The 17,179-nt window shown below is 48.2% G+C and overlaps 1 protein-coding gene across 3 annotated transcripts; it reads left to right on the forward strand.

Moving 5' to 3' along the window:
* Nucleotides 1-703: 703 nt before the first annotated feature.
* On the forward strand, nt 704-16,679 carry LOC310922652 (lysophosphatidic acid receptor 4-like). Of its 3 annotated transcripts, XM_083883356.1 has the most exons (3): nt 704-982; nt 1,846-1,939; nt 11,151-16,679. In XM_083883356.1, the coding sequence occupies exon 3, from the start codon at nt 11,304-11,306 to the stop codon at nt 12,348-12,350; it is 1,047 nt and encodes a 348-aa protein (XP_083739482.1). In that variant the 5' UTR covers nt 704-982; nt 1,846-1,939; nt 11,151-11,303; the 3' UTR covers nt 12,351-16,679. The 3 variants fall into 3 exon arrangements, with proteins under 3 accessions (XP_083739482.1, XP_083739481.1, XP_083739483.1); XM_083883355.1 differs by lacking the exon at nt 1,846-1,939; XM_083883357.1 differs by lacking the exons at nt 704-982; nt 1,846-1,939 and adding an exon at nt 8,135-8,229.
* The last annotated feature ends 500 nt before the right edge of the window (nt 16,680-17,179 follow it).

The following is a 17,179-nucleotide window of genomic DNA, read 5'->3' on the forward strand; positions in this document are numbered from 1 at the left end:
CTGCAAGAAGCACACAAGTTTTGGGTTAAGATTTATTCCGTGTTTAATCTTTAAGAGGCCACCAGCCTCCTCTCTAATGGGTTGGCCCAGCCCGGGCAGTTTTGAAGCTCAGACTCGAGATGTTAATCTGCGAAAAGGTTTCAGTGAAGCCTGAAACACCCGGCTCCCGACATCCTTCTTTTCCCCACCAGAAAAAAGCTTTCGGTGTTGGTCAATGGGTTCCCACTGGGAGCTCTCATTCCCGCATGAGAATGGGTGTGAAAAGCAGCCGCATCTCCCCAGGGATCAGCATTTCCATGCGGCCGCCCGAAAATGCCCACAAGCCACGAAACTGGGTTTCCGGAGGAGTTAACTGGTGATACTGGCGGGTTTTCCATCCCGATCCCTCCGCCTGTCAGTGGCAGCGATGCCTTTTGGCCGCGCCATCACCATTCCCCCACATCTTTCTGCCTCTGTTTTTACCAAACAAACAAAACTTTCCTTCTCCCACCGGGGGCAGGAAACATCTGCACCGCCGCCGCTCTCGCCCCCAACCCGCGCTCCTGCTTCTTGCGCTCCGTTAAACCCCAGAGCTCGGGGAGGCTGAGGCTGGGCACCCGGAGCTGCCGGGGCTGATACATGAGATATTCAGGAAGTTATTTGCATGGAGGGATAAAAAGCCCGTGGCAGCAGCCGGGGCGCGCTGCAGAGGCGACTCCGCCGCGGTGGCCGCAAGCCCGAGGAATTACATCCCTCCCGGCTCCACAATGAGCTGTTTACTGGCCTTGGCTGGCTGTGGTAAGAGCCAAGGAGAGCGGAGGAAGAGGAGAGACAAACACAATGCGAGCGAGACGCGCTAGGGGGGAGGCTGGGCTCTAGGGCAGCCCCGGCGCTCCAGCCCTGTGCGGGCAGAGAGGGCTGCAAGGGGATAACATGAACCATCCGCCGCCCCGCTGCTGCTGCCAGGACAGCCTCGTCCCCACCTGAAGGGCCGGTATCGGAGGTAAGAGGGGAAAAGAAGCAGTTTTTAGGCAGAGGGCGGATTCACCGCGCGGCTCCGGGGCAGCTCCCGGCGGACGCGGCCACGCTTCCCTGGTATTTGTGATTACGGCCCTGGAAAAGGGAAGATGACCGGTTTTCCAGCAGGAACACAGCGCTTTCAGGGCAAGAGCTCGGACTGTTCCAGTCAGCTCCTCTGAGAAGATTTAAAACAAAACAACAACCCCCCCTCCCCAGCCTAACAAACAGCGCCTTTCTAACTCTGCCTTGGGGAGACATTTGATATTTTATTTTCAACTTTGCAGCTTCCTAATCTTACCCAGCGCTTTCCCGATTCTCAGCTCCCCCCCTCTGCTCCTCACTTTTTTCTTTTTTCTTTTTTTAATTGGAAGGCAAAACAATTACGGCGGCGGGAAGGAAAATCGGAGCTTTGAGGAGCTTTTTTCCCCCGCTCGCTCCCATCGGGCTGAGTCCCCCGGCTGATTGCTCAGGAAATCCGCGCCGCTCATTGTCGGGCTGTCCCTTAAAGCTGCTAATTCCGAGCTGGGAGAGGCTCTGGAAGGGAATCCATGGATAGAGCCCCGCCAGAGGGACCCGGCGGAGACCCGGGGCGGGGCGGGCCAATAACACATCCCTGCCCAATGGAAAGCGTTTCCTATGGAGACCCCCAGGAGTTCCCCCTGCCCGCAGCCCCTGCCCAGACATTGGGCCCATTCTTGCCTCCCGTTTTCCCAAGACACGGCGGCAGCAGCCCCGATCCCGCTCGGAACAAAGGCCGGGAGCCGCCACCCAGCGCGGAGTTTGGGGATGAGCGGCTGAACTTGGACAAAGTGGGATTTTTTTTTTTCTTTTTCCGCCTGGGAATAGCGCGGCTCGCGTCCCCGGGACACAAAGGATCGCTGCGGGCTGTCAGGGGGGGATCCCCTGGAAGCGCCGAGCCGTGGGGATGGTGGCGGTCCCGGTGAGTCTCCCCCCTTTCCCGAGGCAGGAGAAGCGGCCGGGTTTCATGGCAGCTCCGGGTGGGGGCTCTGGAAGCTGGGATGGATGTGGGGGTGAATCCAGCCGGGTTTCACGGGAGATCAGCCGTGTTTTCCCTGCTCTGGCAACTCCCCTTCTGCTCCAGCCCTGCCATGGCTGGGGCTGCCTAAAGAGGGAGGAAGATGGGCTCCAAGTTTTGGGAAAGTAATTCCCAAAGTGTGAGCTGCTCCTCCAGATTGCATGGAAATGGTTCTAACGCCCACCGTGATTCCCCATCCCCATCGAGATTCTTGTTGTGGCACTGCAGGTGACGAGTTTAGGGCTTTCCTGTCCTGTTGTTTGTTGTGTTGTTGTGTGTTTGTGAAAAAGATCTCTTAGTTACAGCTTCCTTTTGTACTTGAAGTCATTGTCTTAAAGACACTTTAGGCTTAAAATGGGTTGGATATAAATGTGGCATTTGCCTTCGTTTAATGGAGGGCGGGTTCCCACAAACTATACAAAAAAAATTAGGAATTAAGTTATAAATATTATACCTAAAACCTTAACATGTTGATTTATCACTTCGGCTTCCATTCATGGCTTAGATCTCCTGCTTTAAAACTGCAAAATTCAATGAGAAAAATTCAAAGATAGCTCTAAAAAAACGAGTGTCTGAAGTAAAATGAAGGATGAACAACATCATTTAAAGATTCGGCTGTTAAAAAGAGAGAGGAAAAAAAGAGAGAGGAAAAAAAGAGAGAGGAAAAAAAGAGAGAGGAAAAAAAAGAGAGAGGAAAAAAAATTTGCAGGAAAAGTTTGGAGGTTTTTAATGACATTCCCAAATCATTGTTTGAGGGGAGGCAATTGTGTGTGGTTTTTGTATTGCTGCCCTATAGGAACAGAACAGTCAAATCCAGAGGATGGGAAGTGCAAAGTTCACAGCTCGGTGATAAGGACATTCCCCTCTTGTAGTACTTTTCCATCTTCTTGCCCGTAGGAGCATTCCCTAAAAACAAAACAGGCAGGAAACCGTGATACTTTGGGGGGTTCAAAGCCTCTGCATTATAAAAGAGAGTCCTGAAACATATAGGAGGGAGGAAGGGAGTGGGAGAGGAGGCTGAACAAACATCTCACTGGAATCCTTTGAGGCTAAAAGTGAGAATCCTCCTCAACCGATAAAAATCGATGTCTTCCATACTCCAGGGTCAGGAGCTCAGCTCTGCACAGACAAACACAACAAATGCCCCAGTTCCCCACTCACTTTCATCTAGGGCCTTGCAATGAGGCACAGAACTGCAAAGCTACACCTGGGGTTGCTGAGGAGCAGGGATGGAAACATTCCCTGGGCAGGGACAGGATGCTCTCCCAGCTGGAAGATGGATCAGTCCTCCAGCGGTGACCTCATGGCTGGAGCACAAGAGCAGGAATTAAAGCAGTTTTATCCAGAGCTCAGGCTACATCCTGGGGACAGGGTGCACTGTTGGGAGGGATGTGGCAAAGCAATTTGGGATTCTGTCATTGTGGCACTTGGAGCCATCTGGGTGGATGCCATGTCCATGATCCATCCGTGTCAGCTGTCCCTCACCCTGCTTAGAGCATATTTGGGATTTGGGGCTCTGTTTCCCAATGTCTGAGTGTTACTGGTCAGGGCTGTGTGGCTGGAGTGGTGTTCCCAGCCTGCCCGGTGCTCCAGGATCCCAAAGGAGCCGGCAGGGAGCCGTCCCCGCAGGCTGGGCTGGGTGGGGATGGCTCCTGGAGCACTCAGACATCCTCAGCAGGTCTTTCCAGGTCAGGCGTGCGTGCAGAGCCTCACTCTGCTCCTCCACACGTTGCTCCTCCTCCCTAAATAAGGATCTGATTTAGTCCCTGGGAAGGGGAGCCACCACTTTCCACAGAAGGGAAATTCTCTCCCTGAAAAGAGGAGCTCTTTATTCCCAGAGCAGACAGTGGCTCTGCAAGGCTTCCTCCTGCACCAGCTCCCAGTTCAGCCCCATAAAAGGGGTAAAGATCCACCCTGCTCCAGGGCCAGACCAGCCTGAGCTGACCCTGGCTGCAGGAAAATTTGCTGGATTGTTTGTAGTGGGTCTGGTTGGTAGAAAAAAGGGAAGATCTCTTTGGCTTGGCAAGTGAAATTGAGGGACATTCATCAGTCCCTGAGCCCTGAGACAAAGGTGTGTTCTGGCAGCAGAGCAGATCCTTTCTCTGCTCAAAACATGAGCTCATCAGGCTGTGAGACCCTGAGATGCTGGAAATACACAGCCACAACAGACCTCTTCTTTTCCTCTAATCACATTCCCATATTCCTTTCTTAGACCTGCAGACAACTCATCTTCTTCCTCCCCAGCATGTGTTTCACAGATGGATATAACCGTGTTTAGCAGCATCCAGCCTTTGCATGATGCCAAAATGTCATTGCCTTGCCCTCATCTCATCATTAGAAATCTTGATTTCTAAAGATTCACTGCAGAAGCATTGCTGGCTAGCTGAGACTGGATATTTCTGCATTGTGGAGTCATTTGTTAGTTATTTTAACACTTTACAGAGAAAGCAAGGTTGGACAAGGCTTGGAGGTGAAAGGTGTCTCTGCCCATGGCAGGGATGGAACAGGATGAGCTTTAAGTTCCCTTCCAACCCAAATGATCCTGGAATTCTACAGTCCTCAAAATTTCCCATTTTCCCCCCAGGGTAAAGCCATTTAAGATAATAAATCCCTATTAGATCAACCCCCTGCAGTAAATAAATGCAGGGCACAGATCCCTCAAGGTCCCAAACACGGATTTGTGTCCAGCCAGGCCATCTTGCCAAGGTGAAGTTGATTTTTGTGCTGCTGTGCTGGCACCTTCTTGGAAAAAAAAGTGCATAATTTCTGGATAATTGGAGGAGAAATTTCTGCTCTCCCATTTCAGCACAGGGAGTGCAGAGGATCCATCCCGAGAGGATGAGGATGGGGTGACAGGAGGGCTCCATGTGGCTCAGAGGAGCTGAGGGAAGGCAACAAGGAGCCAAAAAACCAAGGAAAGGCCAAGGAACCACTGGAAATTGTGTCAGGGAAAGCAAAGAAAGGCAGCTTGTTGGGCAGGCTGCTGACTGGGAACCTTTTGGAACTGTGAGCAAATAAACCCAGGCCTGTTGTTGGAGTCCCCAGTGGCTCGGGGAAACAGGAGTCTCTTATTTTTTATGTTGTGCTTTTTTTCTCAGCCACACTTTGTAATGAACCAGAGCTACATCAAGGGCACAGCAACCTCTACCACAAACATTATTCCTGGGTGAAAACAACCTGGTCAGACAGGGGCAACTTTGCTTTTCAGCACTTCATCAGCTTTTCTTTGCATCTAAAATCTTCTCTATTGAATCCCAGCACTGGTATTATCCAACAATCCCCCCTCAGTGCGGGACCTGGGGCTCCAAACAAGCGGCATTCCCGCACTCCTCCAGCGCCAAAGGCCGCGCATAAGCCGCTCGTACAAGTGTTAAATAATGCAAACCTCGCCGAGAAGTTTGGGGTGAATTCCATCGTTTCCTGGCTGCGGCCCAGCCCCTCCGGAGGCTGCCGGGGATGGGGAAGGGCAGAGCACGCCAAGGGTTAAAGGGTGATGTAAATGGAGAGAGACATTCTCAGCGCAAACAAAAGGAGAGTCATGCCCCGAGGATCAGTGGCTGGATGTGGGGTAAGGCGGCCCGCGATTCTCTTCTGAAGGAAACATTTTAATTAGCTCAATCCAAAACAGATACAGCCCAGAGAAGGCACCACGAGCAGGAAATGCTTTGTGAGCCTCAGAGGACAGTGAGGAGACAACGGCGGTGCCGAGCAATTAAAAACAAAAACAACAAGAAAACACACAAGGGGAGAGAAAAGGAGAGCGCCTTTGGGATTCGGGATGGGAGGCGCAGGTTTCCTTTCCCTGCTCCATCCTGGAGAATCCAATCGGGGTCCTGCTGCAGTTGGTGCACTAGGGAAAGGAGCTGTTGAAGCTGGAGGGGTGTGAGGGTCCCCAGGAGCCAAAGCCAGCTCAGCCAGGGGGCAGGAGCAGCCCGTCCTGTCCTCATCCCGGCGCATCCTCGGGCTCACTCCCGGCTCAGCGAGGGGCGATGTCTCCTCAGTTGGCCCCATGTTTTGGGGTTTTTCCCCCCACAGAGGGTTTGAAAGCTGCTGCTGAACCCTGACTGAAGAAACCCGACCCAAGCCCACCTTCCCACAGGTACAGGAGAGGATGTTGGCCCCCGCGGCCAGGGCTGGGCAGTGTCAGCTCCGGCGGCACTGAGCACAATAAGTGTCAAAGCCATGAATAAGAGCCTTCCTGCCCCGTTTTTTAGGCTAATCACCCGCAAACGTCCCCTTTTCCCCGGCATACCGGCCGGGCATTCACTCCGATAAACCGGGCAAGAATGGCCCTTTGAAGCCCCACAAACCTCCGTGGACTTCAAAGTCCCACTTCTGTCTGCTGCTTTCCCACTGTTCTCCAATACATCACTTAGGATTAGGAAATGAAAGAGATTAAAGCGTTTCTCCTTCCCAGCGCTTCGGGATCGTCAATGGAGCTTTGTTTACAGGCAGCTGCTCCACTTCCCACCCTCTAATCCCGGCCTTTCCTTGCTCCTAAAGCACCGGGGAAGAAAACAGGCGAAGGTTACTGGAATCTGCGAGGAGCTCCGGGGAGGATGGAGCACTCACAGACACTCGGCGAGCTGAGGCAACCCCAAAATAGGTGCCTCAAGCTATTTCCCCATCCCTACACCTTTCTCTGGAGAAGCTAGATCCAGCATCACCTACTCCAGCTGGTCCAGCTTTCCATAAACCCACACTGTGGCACTGGGAAAACGGAGGTATCATCACTGTGCAGCATCTGCTCCTGCCCTGGGAGCCTCCAACAGGGAAAAACCAGCCACCAGATTGCCCCAAACTAGAGGTTTGTCCTTAAAGCTGCTGCCAGTTCACACTCGCAGAGTTATCCGTGACCAAAACCAAATTTATTGAAAAAAGAAAGTAGAAGTAAGTGGAAATTACATTGCAGGAACTGAGATGTTTAATTTTTCAAGCAGAAAAGGGTTTTTTTTTGTTTGTTTGTTTGTGTTTTTTTTTTTTTTTTTTTTTTAATATATATATATAGTAATTTTGATTTTATCTCTTCAAACAATTTTAGTTTAATCTTATTTTATCTATAGTCACCATAGTCACCAGTCTGGAAAACCCCAAGTCCTACAGACTTGCACAGAATTATATCTCTGCAAAAATCTCCCCACAAACCCCTTATTTGAGCCTTCTGCCTAATTAAAGTGGAGCAGAGGAAGGAAATAAACCCCAAGAAGCTGCAGAGCTGAGTTTGCTGTAAAGCTGTAACCCTGGGCTCCGTAGTGGGAGTAAGTTGAGTGACTTACAGGGGTTGTAGCAATGGGGTGAGGAGCAGGGAGCTGCAAACCCTGGAGTGAATGGAATTCTTGTCAGGAGAAGGCAGAAATAAAACTCTTGCTGTGCTCCATGAAAATCTTTATTTGTTTCCAAGGTTGGGGGCTGAGACCCCATTAAAACAGAAGGAGTGGTGCCATAACCTGGGACAAAACCCAGAGAAACCTCCCCAAACTCCACTGTCTTGCAGGTTTTGGCTTCTCTACCTATAAACCTTTGTTTCTCAAGACTCAAGAGATAACCTGAGTACACACCATGATGCTCCTTCAGCTTTGGTTGTTTCTCAAGACTCAAGAGATAACCTGAGTACACACCATGATGCTCCTTCAGCTTTGGGAGGTTTTCCCATCAGGGCCAGTGCCAGACCTCCCAAACCCAGAGTTCAGCTGTTTAAATGAACACACAGGGTGTCCCTTCACGTCCAGACTGATAAAGTTCCACTCATCTGATGTCTCACATGACTAAAAGAAAATGTGGTGATGCCAAAAATGCCATCCCCAAACTTCATGCTGGTTTTCCTGACCTCAGTTTGCTGCTCATGTGGAGAATGGGATCAGTGTGGAGCAGGAAGAATGGGATAATGGAATGACAGGGGCTGGTTTTAAACTTGCTTTTTTCCCTGCAGTAATTTCTTCTCTAACAAACAATTGCTCTGGATGGAGCTGCAGTCGGGCAGTTTGGAGGTGTCTTGGGCTGCTGGGAGGAGGAAATGCAGGAATTGTAAACAGGATACTCAAGGCACCATAGGAAGTAACACTAAGTTTTCCTCTCTTTTCAGTCCATGGAGGATGGGATATTTCTGTTATAAAAGAGCAAAGCCTGGAGCTACTCTGCTGAACTTCACTCTGAATAACAGGGTTTTGTGAGGATTGGCTGCTGGAGGTTTGCTGGTATGATCCCTGCTAGGAGAGAGAATATTCTGAATTTTATCACAGTAAACAGGAGGTTTATTCTGTTACATTCCTCTCCTCCTGACTGAATCCTGACCTGAACTAAATCCTAGTTTAAATATAGGATTTAAATCTTTACCCTGTCTGAAATATATAAAAAAACCCTACTCTGTCATCTTGTGTTTATTTTTTAAAATGTAATGCTTTGCTTTTTCCCAGCAAGGCAATAGCAGCGGTGCCCATGGTGCCCATGAAGAGCATCCCACTGCTTTAGTCCATAGTGGAAAGGAAGGAAAGGGAATTTTACACTCAGGAAACTCAATCTGTGGACTCATCCTACAGAATTTAAAGCACATGGCTGGGTTTCAAAGCCACATGTCAGCTTGTTTAAACACCTCAGGGTTCCATAGGTAAACAAGCCAGGCTGTATTTTAAAGCCCATAAGTTAACTAGACAATTGCTGGCAGGCAATTCCCAGAGATTAGACACTGGAAAAAACGGGATTTGACCTTGGGGCTGTCTGGAGCAGAGCGGGGAGAAAAGAGTCAGGTGATGGAGAATCTTTTTTTCTGCTGTGAGGAGTGTCTGGGTGAAGCTGCTAGCAATGATCACTTGGTCAGGAGCAAGAGTGAGAGTTCCAAGGACACTTCTCAAACTTGGATCTTGAGGAACTGCCAAAATCCAGGCCAGGCTGGAAAGTGGGGTTTCCATGAGGCTCCCAGGCTGTGTGAGGTTACAAAGGACACCCAATCCCTCTGGGATCTCCCCAGCAGGTCCCAGAGTGAATCCTGGACCAGGAGAGTGTGGCAGACCTGGGGTTCACACACCCAGGGAGTCACATTGCAGCATAAAGACAAACTCTCCTGATGGAGATAGCAGGGAGTGTCTGCACTGGGAGGGAGCTCCAAGCCAAGGATTCAATGCTTTAGGCTGGAGGTCAAGCCAAGGCTCAGCTATTCCTGTTGGAACTCATGTGAGCTTTCCAATCCAACTTGACTCTTGTTTAAAGGCATTTGGACTTTGAGGCAAGACCTTTATTTTTTTCCTTCCACCACAGATCCAAAGAAAGTGAGCTCAATCCTACATTTGAGATTTTATTCCTGTCCAACTCATAAATTTAAATATTTGATATAATTTTTTTAGCTTGATTCCCAATAAAGCTCATTTAACCGTTAATTTAGTAGGAAAAAAACCACCTCCACAGGAGTGAGGTCCAAGTTCCAGTGCATCTTATCTGATGTCCAAAGGATGAAGTCATCTGGGAAGGGAGATCTGGGCATCCTCCTTTCCTGCTATTTTGCCTGGTGCAAAGATGATGTGCTGCCTGCTCCCAGGGTCACAGCACCTGTTTTTGGGAAGCCTGTGGTTCTCCAGGCATTCCCAGGGGAGGAACTTGCTCCTTCCACCTGGCAAAGTTGTGTCTACCCCAGTTTTCCCAACACTTGCCATTTTACCAGCAAGGCTGACAGCTTGCATGCGAGAACTCCCAGGAGGAAAACATATGCAAAACATATGATTTTGATCATTTGCATCCCCAATTATCTCGACTCCATGCTTTGTTTTCCGTTTTATTTGTTTATATGTTGCCATTGCAACCTTCAGCAGAGCTCAGTAACAGGTTTAGAGCTGAAACTCCTCTGTCAGGGGATCACTCTGGAAAGGATCCCACTCTTCACAAGGGTTTTGCCTCCAAATTACTCCCGATTGTAGCTCCTAAATTTCTTAGATTACAAGGAGATTCCAAACTAGTTCATATTTAGTTGGCTGGAGTTTGTAAGGGAAAGGTCTTTCCTTTCGTGACCCAACTTTGCTCCACATTTCCAAGAAGTGCTGAGCTCATGATCTAGCTCACAAACCCTCCTTGCTCCAACAAGGAGACTTTCCAAGGGATTAAAAATTGGGACTCACAAGAATTAAAAATACTTAAAACAGCCAGGAGAGGTGATCTGCAGAGTTCAGGAAGCACCTATGTCCAAGTAAAAACATGCTCACTTCAACTGCACATGTCTCCAAAGCTTGCTGAGTTGGGACAAAGTCTTACAAGAGTGTAGTCCAATTTCCCAAATTTCACATTCCAAACCTCGACAAAGAGTGGGAATGAAAAGCAGCTGTTGGTACAGCTTAGAGAAATCTTTCTTGGGAAAGTTTTACACTTGCAAAAAAATTCCTTTTGGAAGTAATACCATATTTGCAGACATTTTTAAGCAGGGGGGGGGGGAAAGGCAAACATGGTTTTGGGAAGTGTTTTGATAAACATTTCTGAGGTAAACAGTTTTCCACTTTGGAAAACATGTGCGAGGATGCTTTTTTAGAAAAAAAGGCAAAGCAGCCCTTTATTCTCATTGATTTGGAGATTTTTAAAATACTTTTGCATCAAACAGAGGTTGAAAATCCATAAAACTTGCCTTTGTGCACATTTTAAAGCAAACACTACAACTTCCAGCTTTTTTCCTCCACTTACAGGTTTAGGAGAAAATTTCAGAGGTTTCATTCTGTTAAATTTATTCCCAAAAATACTGAGGCAATTCTATCTCAGATTTTAAAGAAAAACCTTTCCAAGGTGAAAGTTGGAATTATCATGGAATGGTTTGGGTTGGAAGTAACCTTGAGGCCCCTCTTGTTCCAACCCCTGCCATGGACAGGGACACCTTCCACAGACCAGGTTGCTCAGAGCAATCACTCTCCTTCAAACAGCAGGATGAGGGAGTGATGGAAGCAAAGGAAAGGCCAAATTCAGTAAATTCTGTCTTCAAACGTAAAACCCCCCAATAACAGTGGAATTTGTAAAGATTCTCTTGAAAACTAATTCCTGCTCTTGTTCGCGCATCCATTAATTTGCTGTAAAATTTGGGAATTTCTCTTCCACAGCAGCTCTGGGGGACTGGCTCAAGACTGATGGCAGTTCTCTCTCTCTCCTTTAGGATGAAAGGATCCACGAGGGAGATGCGGTAGGAAGGAGTCCAGCCACCTCCCTGGAATGCATTCCTTCGGGAAGGGACGAGCTCCCTGCCTTATTTTATGGATGCCCCTGAAGTAGACTTTGAAGGCCTTTGGAAGCCCATCCCAGACTTGGCATGGGAAACCACAGCAACAACCATACCTGCCTGACAGACGATTCCTTCAAGTACAACCTGTATGGAGCCGTGTACAGCGTGGTCTTCATCCTTGGCTTGATCACAAACTGCGCCTCCCTCTTCGTTTTCCTCTTCCGGATGAAGATGCGGAGCGAGACGGCCATTTTCATGACCAACCTGGCGGTCTCGGACTTGCTCTTTGTGTTCACCTTGCCCTTCAAGATCTTCTACAACTTCAACAGGCACTGGCCCTTTGGGGACACCCTGTGCAAGATCTCGGGCACGGCGTTCCTCACCAACATCTACGGGAGCATGCTGTTCCTCACCTGCATCAGCGTGGATCGCTTCCTGGCCATCGTTTATCCCTTCCGCTCCCGCACCATCCGCACCAGGAGGAATTCCGCCGTCGTCTGTGCCGGCGTCTGGATCCTGGTGCTCAGCGGAGGGATTTCAGCCTCACTCTTCTCCACGACCAACGTGTCCAACACCAGCACGACCTGCTTCGAAGGGTTCTCCAAAAGGATCTGGAAAACCTACCTGTCCAAGATCACCATATTTATCGAGGTGGTGGGGTTCATCATCCCTCTGCTGCTCAACCTCACGTGCTCCTCGCTGGTTCTCCGGACTTTGCGGAAGCCGGCTACCCTGTCCCAGATTGGGACGAACAAGGAGAAAGTGCTGAAGATGATCATCGTGCACGTGGCCATCTTCGTCGTGTGCTTTGTCCCCTACAACTCCATCCTGTTCCTGTACGCGCTCGTGCGCTCCCAGGCCATCGCCAACTGCTCCCTGGAGAGGTTTGCCAGGACCATGTATCCCATCACCTTGTGCATCGCCACCCTCAACTGCTGCTTTGACCCCTTCATCTACTACTTCACCTCCGAGTCCTTCCAGAAGTCCTTCAACATCAAAACCCAGATCAAAATGGATTCTCTTTTCAAGACAGAGATGCCGCTCACCAAGACGGCGCTGCCGGCGCCGCAGGATGAGATCAGTGACCAGGCCATCACCAATGGAGGAGATCCCACATCTGAATCCCATTTCTAGGGAGATGTTTACACAGGGAGTTATCCCCCATTAACTCCTGACTAACACCACGTGGCAAAGAGCAGTTCTAGAAAATGGGGATTCACACGTGGGGTTAATGAAGAAAAGCTGCTGGGGGATGACAGATCCTCGCACTGAGATGGTCCCATCACATTCCACAGGTGAACACGAAGGGTGAAAATCCCAATGGATCTCCCTTTGGAGATTGTGGATAGGCTACAGCACATGCATCAACTCAGGAGGGAACAGAACAGCTTCTTTAACCAGAAGATGCCAACATTTGGCATTTTCCCCCCTCAGCAGTTGACATGGGACCTGTTGGGAAATAGAAAATTTCATTTCCTTAGAGATTCCTGCCAATATTTTTCCGCTTTCTGGAGGTGCACCCTCATCCTCATATGTTAACTCAGTAACTTCCCACAATATGTATGTTTGCTTACAAAGGCATAATAAAAGCTTGTGGCTTTTCCTTACTCCACTGCCAGAGTGTAGAGCCTGGTTGTCCTAGAGACTGGAATTTATGGAGCGGTTTGGAGTGTAAATAATCGTTTAGCAATTAAGCAAAAGAGTTGCTTGGTGACAGAAAAGATATTAAGAAAAAAATAATTATTACTACAGTTTTGAAATATGAAGTTTCATTTTTATCAGATTAAGCTGTCATTTAATTTATTTGTTTATTTTTAATGCCACATCTAGGGGATGAATAAAGAGCTCATTAATGATCTGCTGCACCTGGGCTTTTATATCCCAGGGGATGATATGACTGTTTCTGGGAAGGGCTGGACTGTAAAGTCAGCTGGAGAAGGGCCTGAAACCCCAGAGTTCTTCCAAGGGCAAAGCTCCCCTATGGAAGCTGAGGCAGCTGAAGGCCCAGGAGTGCTGATCCCACTGAAATATGGACAAGTGGTGTCAGAACACCCAATTATGGGATGATCTGGGATTGTTTAATGGGTTTTTAGGGCCTCAAAGTAACTCAAAAACCAGTTTGCTGCACTCTTTTCTTAGCTGGTTACAGCAATATTGTCTTGTTTTCCAATTAATTTATTACCTTTCCTTTTATAGATTACAGAAATATATGGAAAATTAATTATTTGTATGTGTTGCATTTTACCACCTGGTTCCTTTCTCCAGGTCTTGGCTCATGTTTGAAGCTCTACAGCCCTTCCCAGGCTGGTTCATTCTTAAGTGTAAGACACAGAAATGAGGAGAGCAATTTAATTTGAAAAGATATAAAGTTACAACTTGTTAGCTCAGCAATCTACATTACTATGGCAAAGCTACTTCTAGGACTATATTACCAAAAAAGAGACAAATTATTAATTGAACAGATGTTTTCCACTCAACTCTGTTTTAAGTCTCTCATGAAGCCTCATGAGACATGAGTGCACCTCAAATTTGATCATTTAAAGCAAGAGAGGTTTAAATGTGAGAAGAATTCAGCTGTAAAATGTTAATGCTTCCAAGGGAATATTTATTTAGCACTGCATTCACTTTGAATAAAGAAGTCAGTGGCTAACCAAGGTTGAGAGACCCCAAAAATTATTCTATTTTAGCTCTAAAATGTCACTTATTGGAGAAAAGCATATGATCAACTCATTATACACAGAGAGCATGAGAGCAGCCAAAATATTCTATTTCAGCTCTGAGTTACAGCAATCTTTACTGGAAGCTTACACACAGAACTGACCTGAGAGGCTGTTCCGGACATTAAACCCTCAGACAACTGCACTTTGGAGCAGAAAAATGTGAAAACAGGGAGAGATCATTGGAAAAAGTTGGTGGAATGAGGTTGATGTAGGATAAGGGACAGGCACTGACCAGGGATTTGTCAGCAGCTGGGGAAGTTTTGCCTCCAGCCCAAGGGATGAGCCGGGCTTTAGGAAGGAGCAATATTTGCCATTTAACCAGCGGTGGTGTCAGGCAGTGCTCTGTCCCTTTTCCTGCTTGTGCCCCCTTTCTGCTGGACCCAAACTCTTCACAGGGAATTTTAAAATCCGTATTTCCTTTGGCTGATCAGCCCATCTCAAGCCTTGCCATGAAATGTGTGTATTTCAGAGAAGTTGTTCCTGTAACTTCAGATCAAAAGGCAAAGTGAGGGATTTGCCAGGGTTCCCTACAGGCAGAGTTCTCCCCATGGAGCAAATCCTTCATCCCATGGCAGAGAGGAAGTTCAGGGAACCATCAACAGCTCTGACAAACCCCAAACTCTGTGAGAAACGGGGCACCACATCCCAAAACCCTGCCAGGAACTGGACTTAATGAGACACAAGCTGCATTTTTAGGGATGACAGAGGGAAGGAAAAAGAGCAGAAAGAATTCACCAGCAAGTTTCATTTCTAGAGGTGGGAGAGAGAGGGAATGAGACTGAGAAGGATTCACTGAAAAACTTGAGGGTGCATTTAGAGCCATAGAATATCCTGATCTGGAGGTGACCCACAAGGATCATGGAAATCCAACTCCTGGCCCTGCACAGGACAGCCCCAAGAATCCCACTCTGTGTCTAAAGACACAAGTTCCTATTTGCAAGAAAAATATTTGGAACATAAGAAAATGCTCTCCTCTGAGGCAAACCCCTGATTAATTCAGATTTACAGAGATGAGAATCCTGTTTACACTCAGCTTGTTCTCAGCAGGAAACATCCAACTGCCGGCTTGGAAACCTTATTTTAAAGCTGCTGCTTTACACTTGCAAAGCAAGAAGAGATCCCAGAGTGGGGTGTGGGAGCTTTGTGGGACAGGGCTGTTCTCGTGTCTGGTGGCTGCAGGATCTCTCATCTCCAGAGTCCTGAGACACCTTTTGCTTTGGATATGCTCCACAGACCATCTTCTGGTTAAATCCAAGGGAAGAAAGAAAAACTCAGGCTAGAAACCACTGTCTGGGCTTCTGAAGGAAAGGGTAAAAGAGAGGAGGGAAAGAACTGCCTGGGACTGGACAAGCTCCAGGCTCCACATCCATGGCCTGCCTGTAATCCCAGCATAATGGGTGTCTTTTTGGGAGCCAAAACAGTGCCAATGCTTACAAATTTCTGTTTGCAGTTTTATGGGGCAAGGGCTGTGGTGGATATTCTCACATAAAATGTAATCCTATCATCCTGTGCCAAAATGCCAACTGAAAAGATCCATTATTTTGTAATTTAAGACCTCATAAATTATATGGCGATCACATGATGACTGACACTCACATCTGCTGGGACAGGTCTTGACTAATCTGTTTTTTTTCTAGGTCAGGTACACTGAGTACACACTCCATGGTTTGTGGATAAATAAGCAATTATGCATTCAGAGAGAGGAAAAGTCATTTTTCAGATGTCAGCAAAGCCAAGCTGGGAGAAGAGGGTGGCAGAAAAGTGGATTCCCAGTTTTCCTGGCTGAGGGGCAGCTGAGTGTTCCTCCCCCTGGCAAAGGGCTGCTGTCAGCAAAGACAGTGCCACCACTTCAAGTTTAAAAACAAAATCAAATTAATTAAAAGTAACTGCCATTAGCTGAAGCTCAGACAGGACCCAGAAATCCTAAACAAACATTAATCATGGATTTCCTTGCTGCCAGCCAGCTCCCTGTTCCCATTCCCCAGTCCTCTCACAACATTCATTCACTAGCTTTGCAACCCAGCTAGAAAAGCTGCAGCTCCCAAAGGCTCCTGAGCGCTCTGCCCAGCCCAGCCCCATTCTGGGGTGTCCACACCTGCTGAAATTCTGTGCCAATCCAGGCTGTCACCACAGGGGGAAGCAGGGCTTTGTTCTACAGTCCCAGGGAAGCTTCTCTTGGTGCCACCACGGGCCACGCAATGGGTGAAAGGTGTCAACTCTTGTAAATCTTGGGTAAATCTTGTGAAAATCTCCACCAGCTTTGCTCAATCGGTGCAAACTAGCCAGAGTCACACCTACCAACCACCAGGGCAAAGAGGCAGCATGAGTCATATATAAAAGTCACGGATTAGCTCTTGGATGAGGCAGAGGGATGGAAATTTCCTGTGCTGCACATGCACATCAGCCAGCTGGGTTCTGCTTCTCCTACCCTGCATTGATCCAGCCTTGAAATCCTCTTAAAACTAACCCTGGGAAGTTTTTTGTTCTCTCTGAAGTTCTGTGTGGATGAGGGAGGGAGGGTCTGCTCCCAACCCAGCAGAAATACATGGATGCCCCAGAGGCAATTTCCCTGTGCCAGAGAGATACAGCACCTCTGATAACCTTCTCAAAAGCTGTGTCCCTACAGAGCTACAACCCCAGGACATCCCATGCCCTTCCCAGTGGGAAGGTTTGGTGTCCACAGGCAGGAAATTGTCCTGTGAAAGTGTCCTTTGGTGTGACCTGCTGGCCACAGGGAGCCCTCAGCACGGGGTGACCCCAAAGCTTTGTGTGTCCAAAGAGCTCTTGGGGCAGGATTTGGAGACAGGAACAAAGCAGCCCTCACTTCACTAAGCAGGTTTTGGTGCTCAGCATTAATTGAAGAAAGAGGCAGAGTTGTTCTGCATGGATTAGCAGCCCAAGCCTTGTTTCCCCTGTAATTCCAGGAAAGCTGTAATCTTTATTTCTGAATGCTGACCCCAGAGCCCAGGCTGGGTCTGAGCTGTATGTGTGCCCTCTGACACTCCAAGGACCATAAATCACCTCTAGAATCATGGAATTAAGGTTGGAAAGACCTCTGAGATCATCAAGTCCAACCATCAGCCCAGCCCCATCATGCTCAACACAAACCCATGTCCCCAAGTGCCACATCCACACATTTTCTGAGCACTTCCAAGGATGGACACTCCACCACTTTGCTGTTTCAATCCTTTCTGTGAAAGAATTTTTCCTGACATCCAATCTAAACCTCCCCTAGCATAAATC

The sequence above is a fragment of the Zosterops lateralis genome (assembly GCF_965231275.1).
Source record: "Zosterops lateralis genome assembly, chromosome: Z".
In the NCBI taxonomy this organism is placed as follows: Eukaryota; Metazoa; Chordata; class Aves; order Passeriformes; family Zosteropidae; genus Zosterops; species Zosterops lateralis.

Excerpts from the sequence above, each read along its gene's own strand:
- LOC310922652 (XM_083883356.1), top strand. The coding sequence starts at position 11,304 with ATGGGAAACCACAGCAACAACCATACCTGCCTGACAGACGATTCCTTC.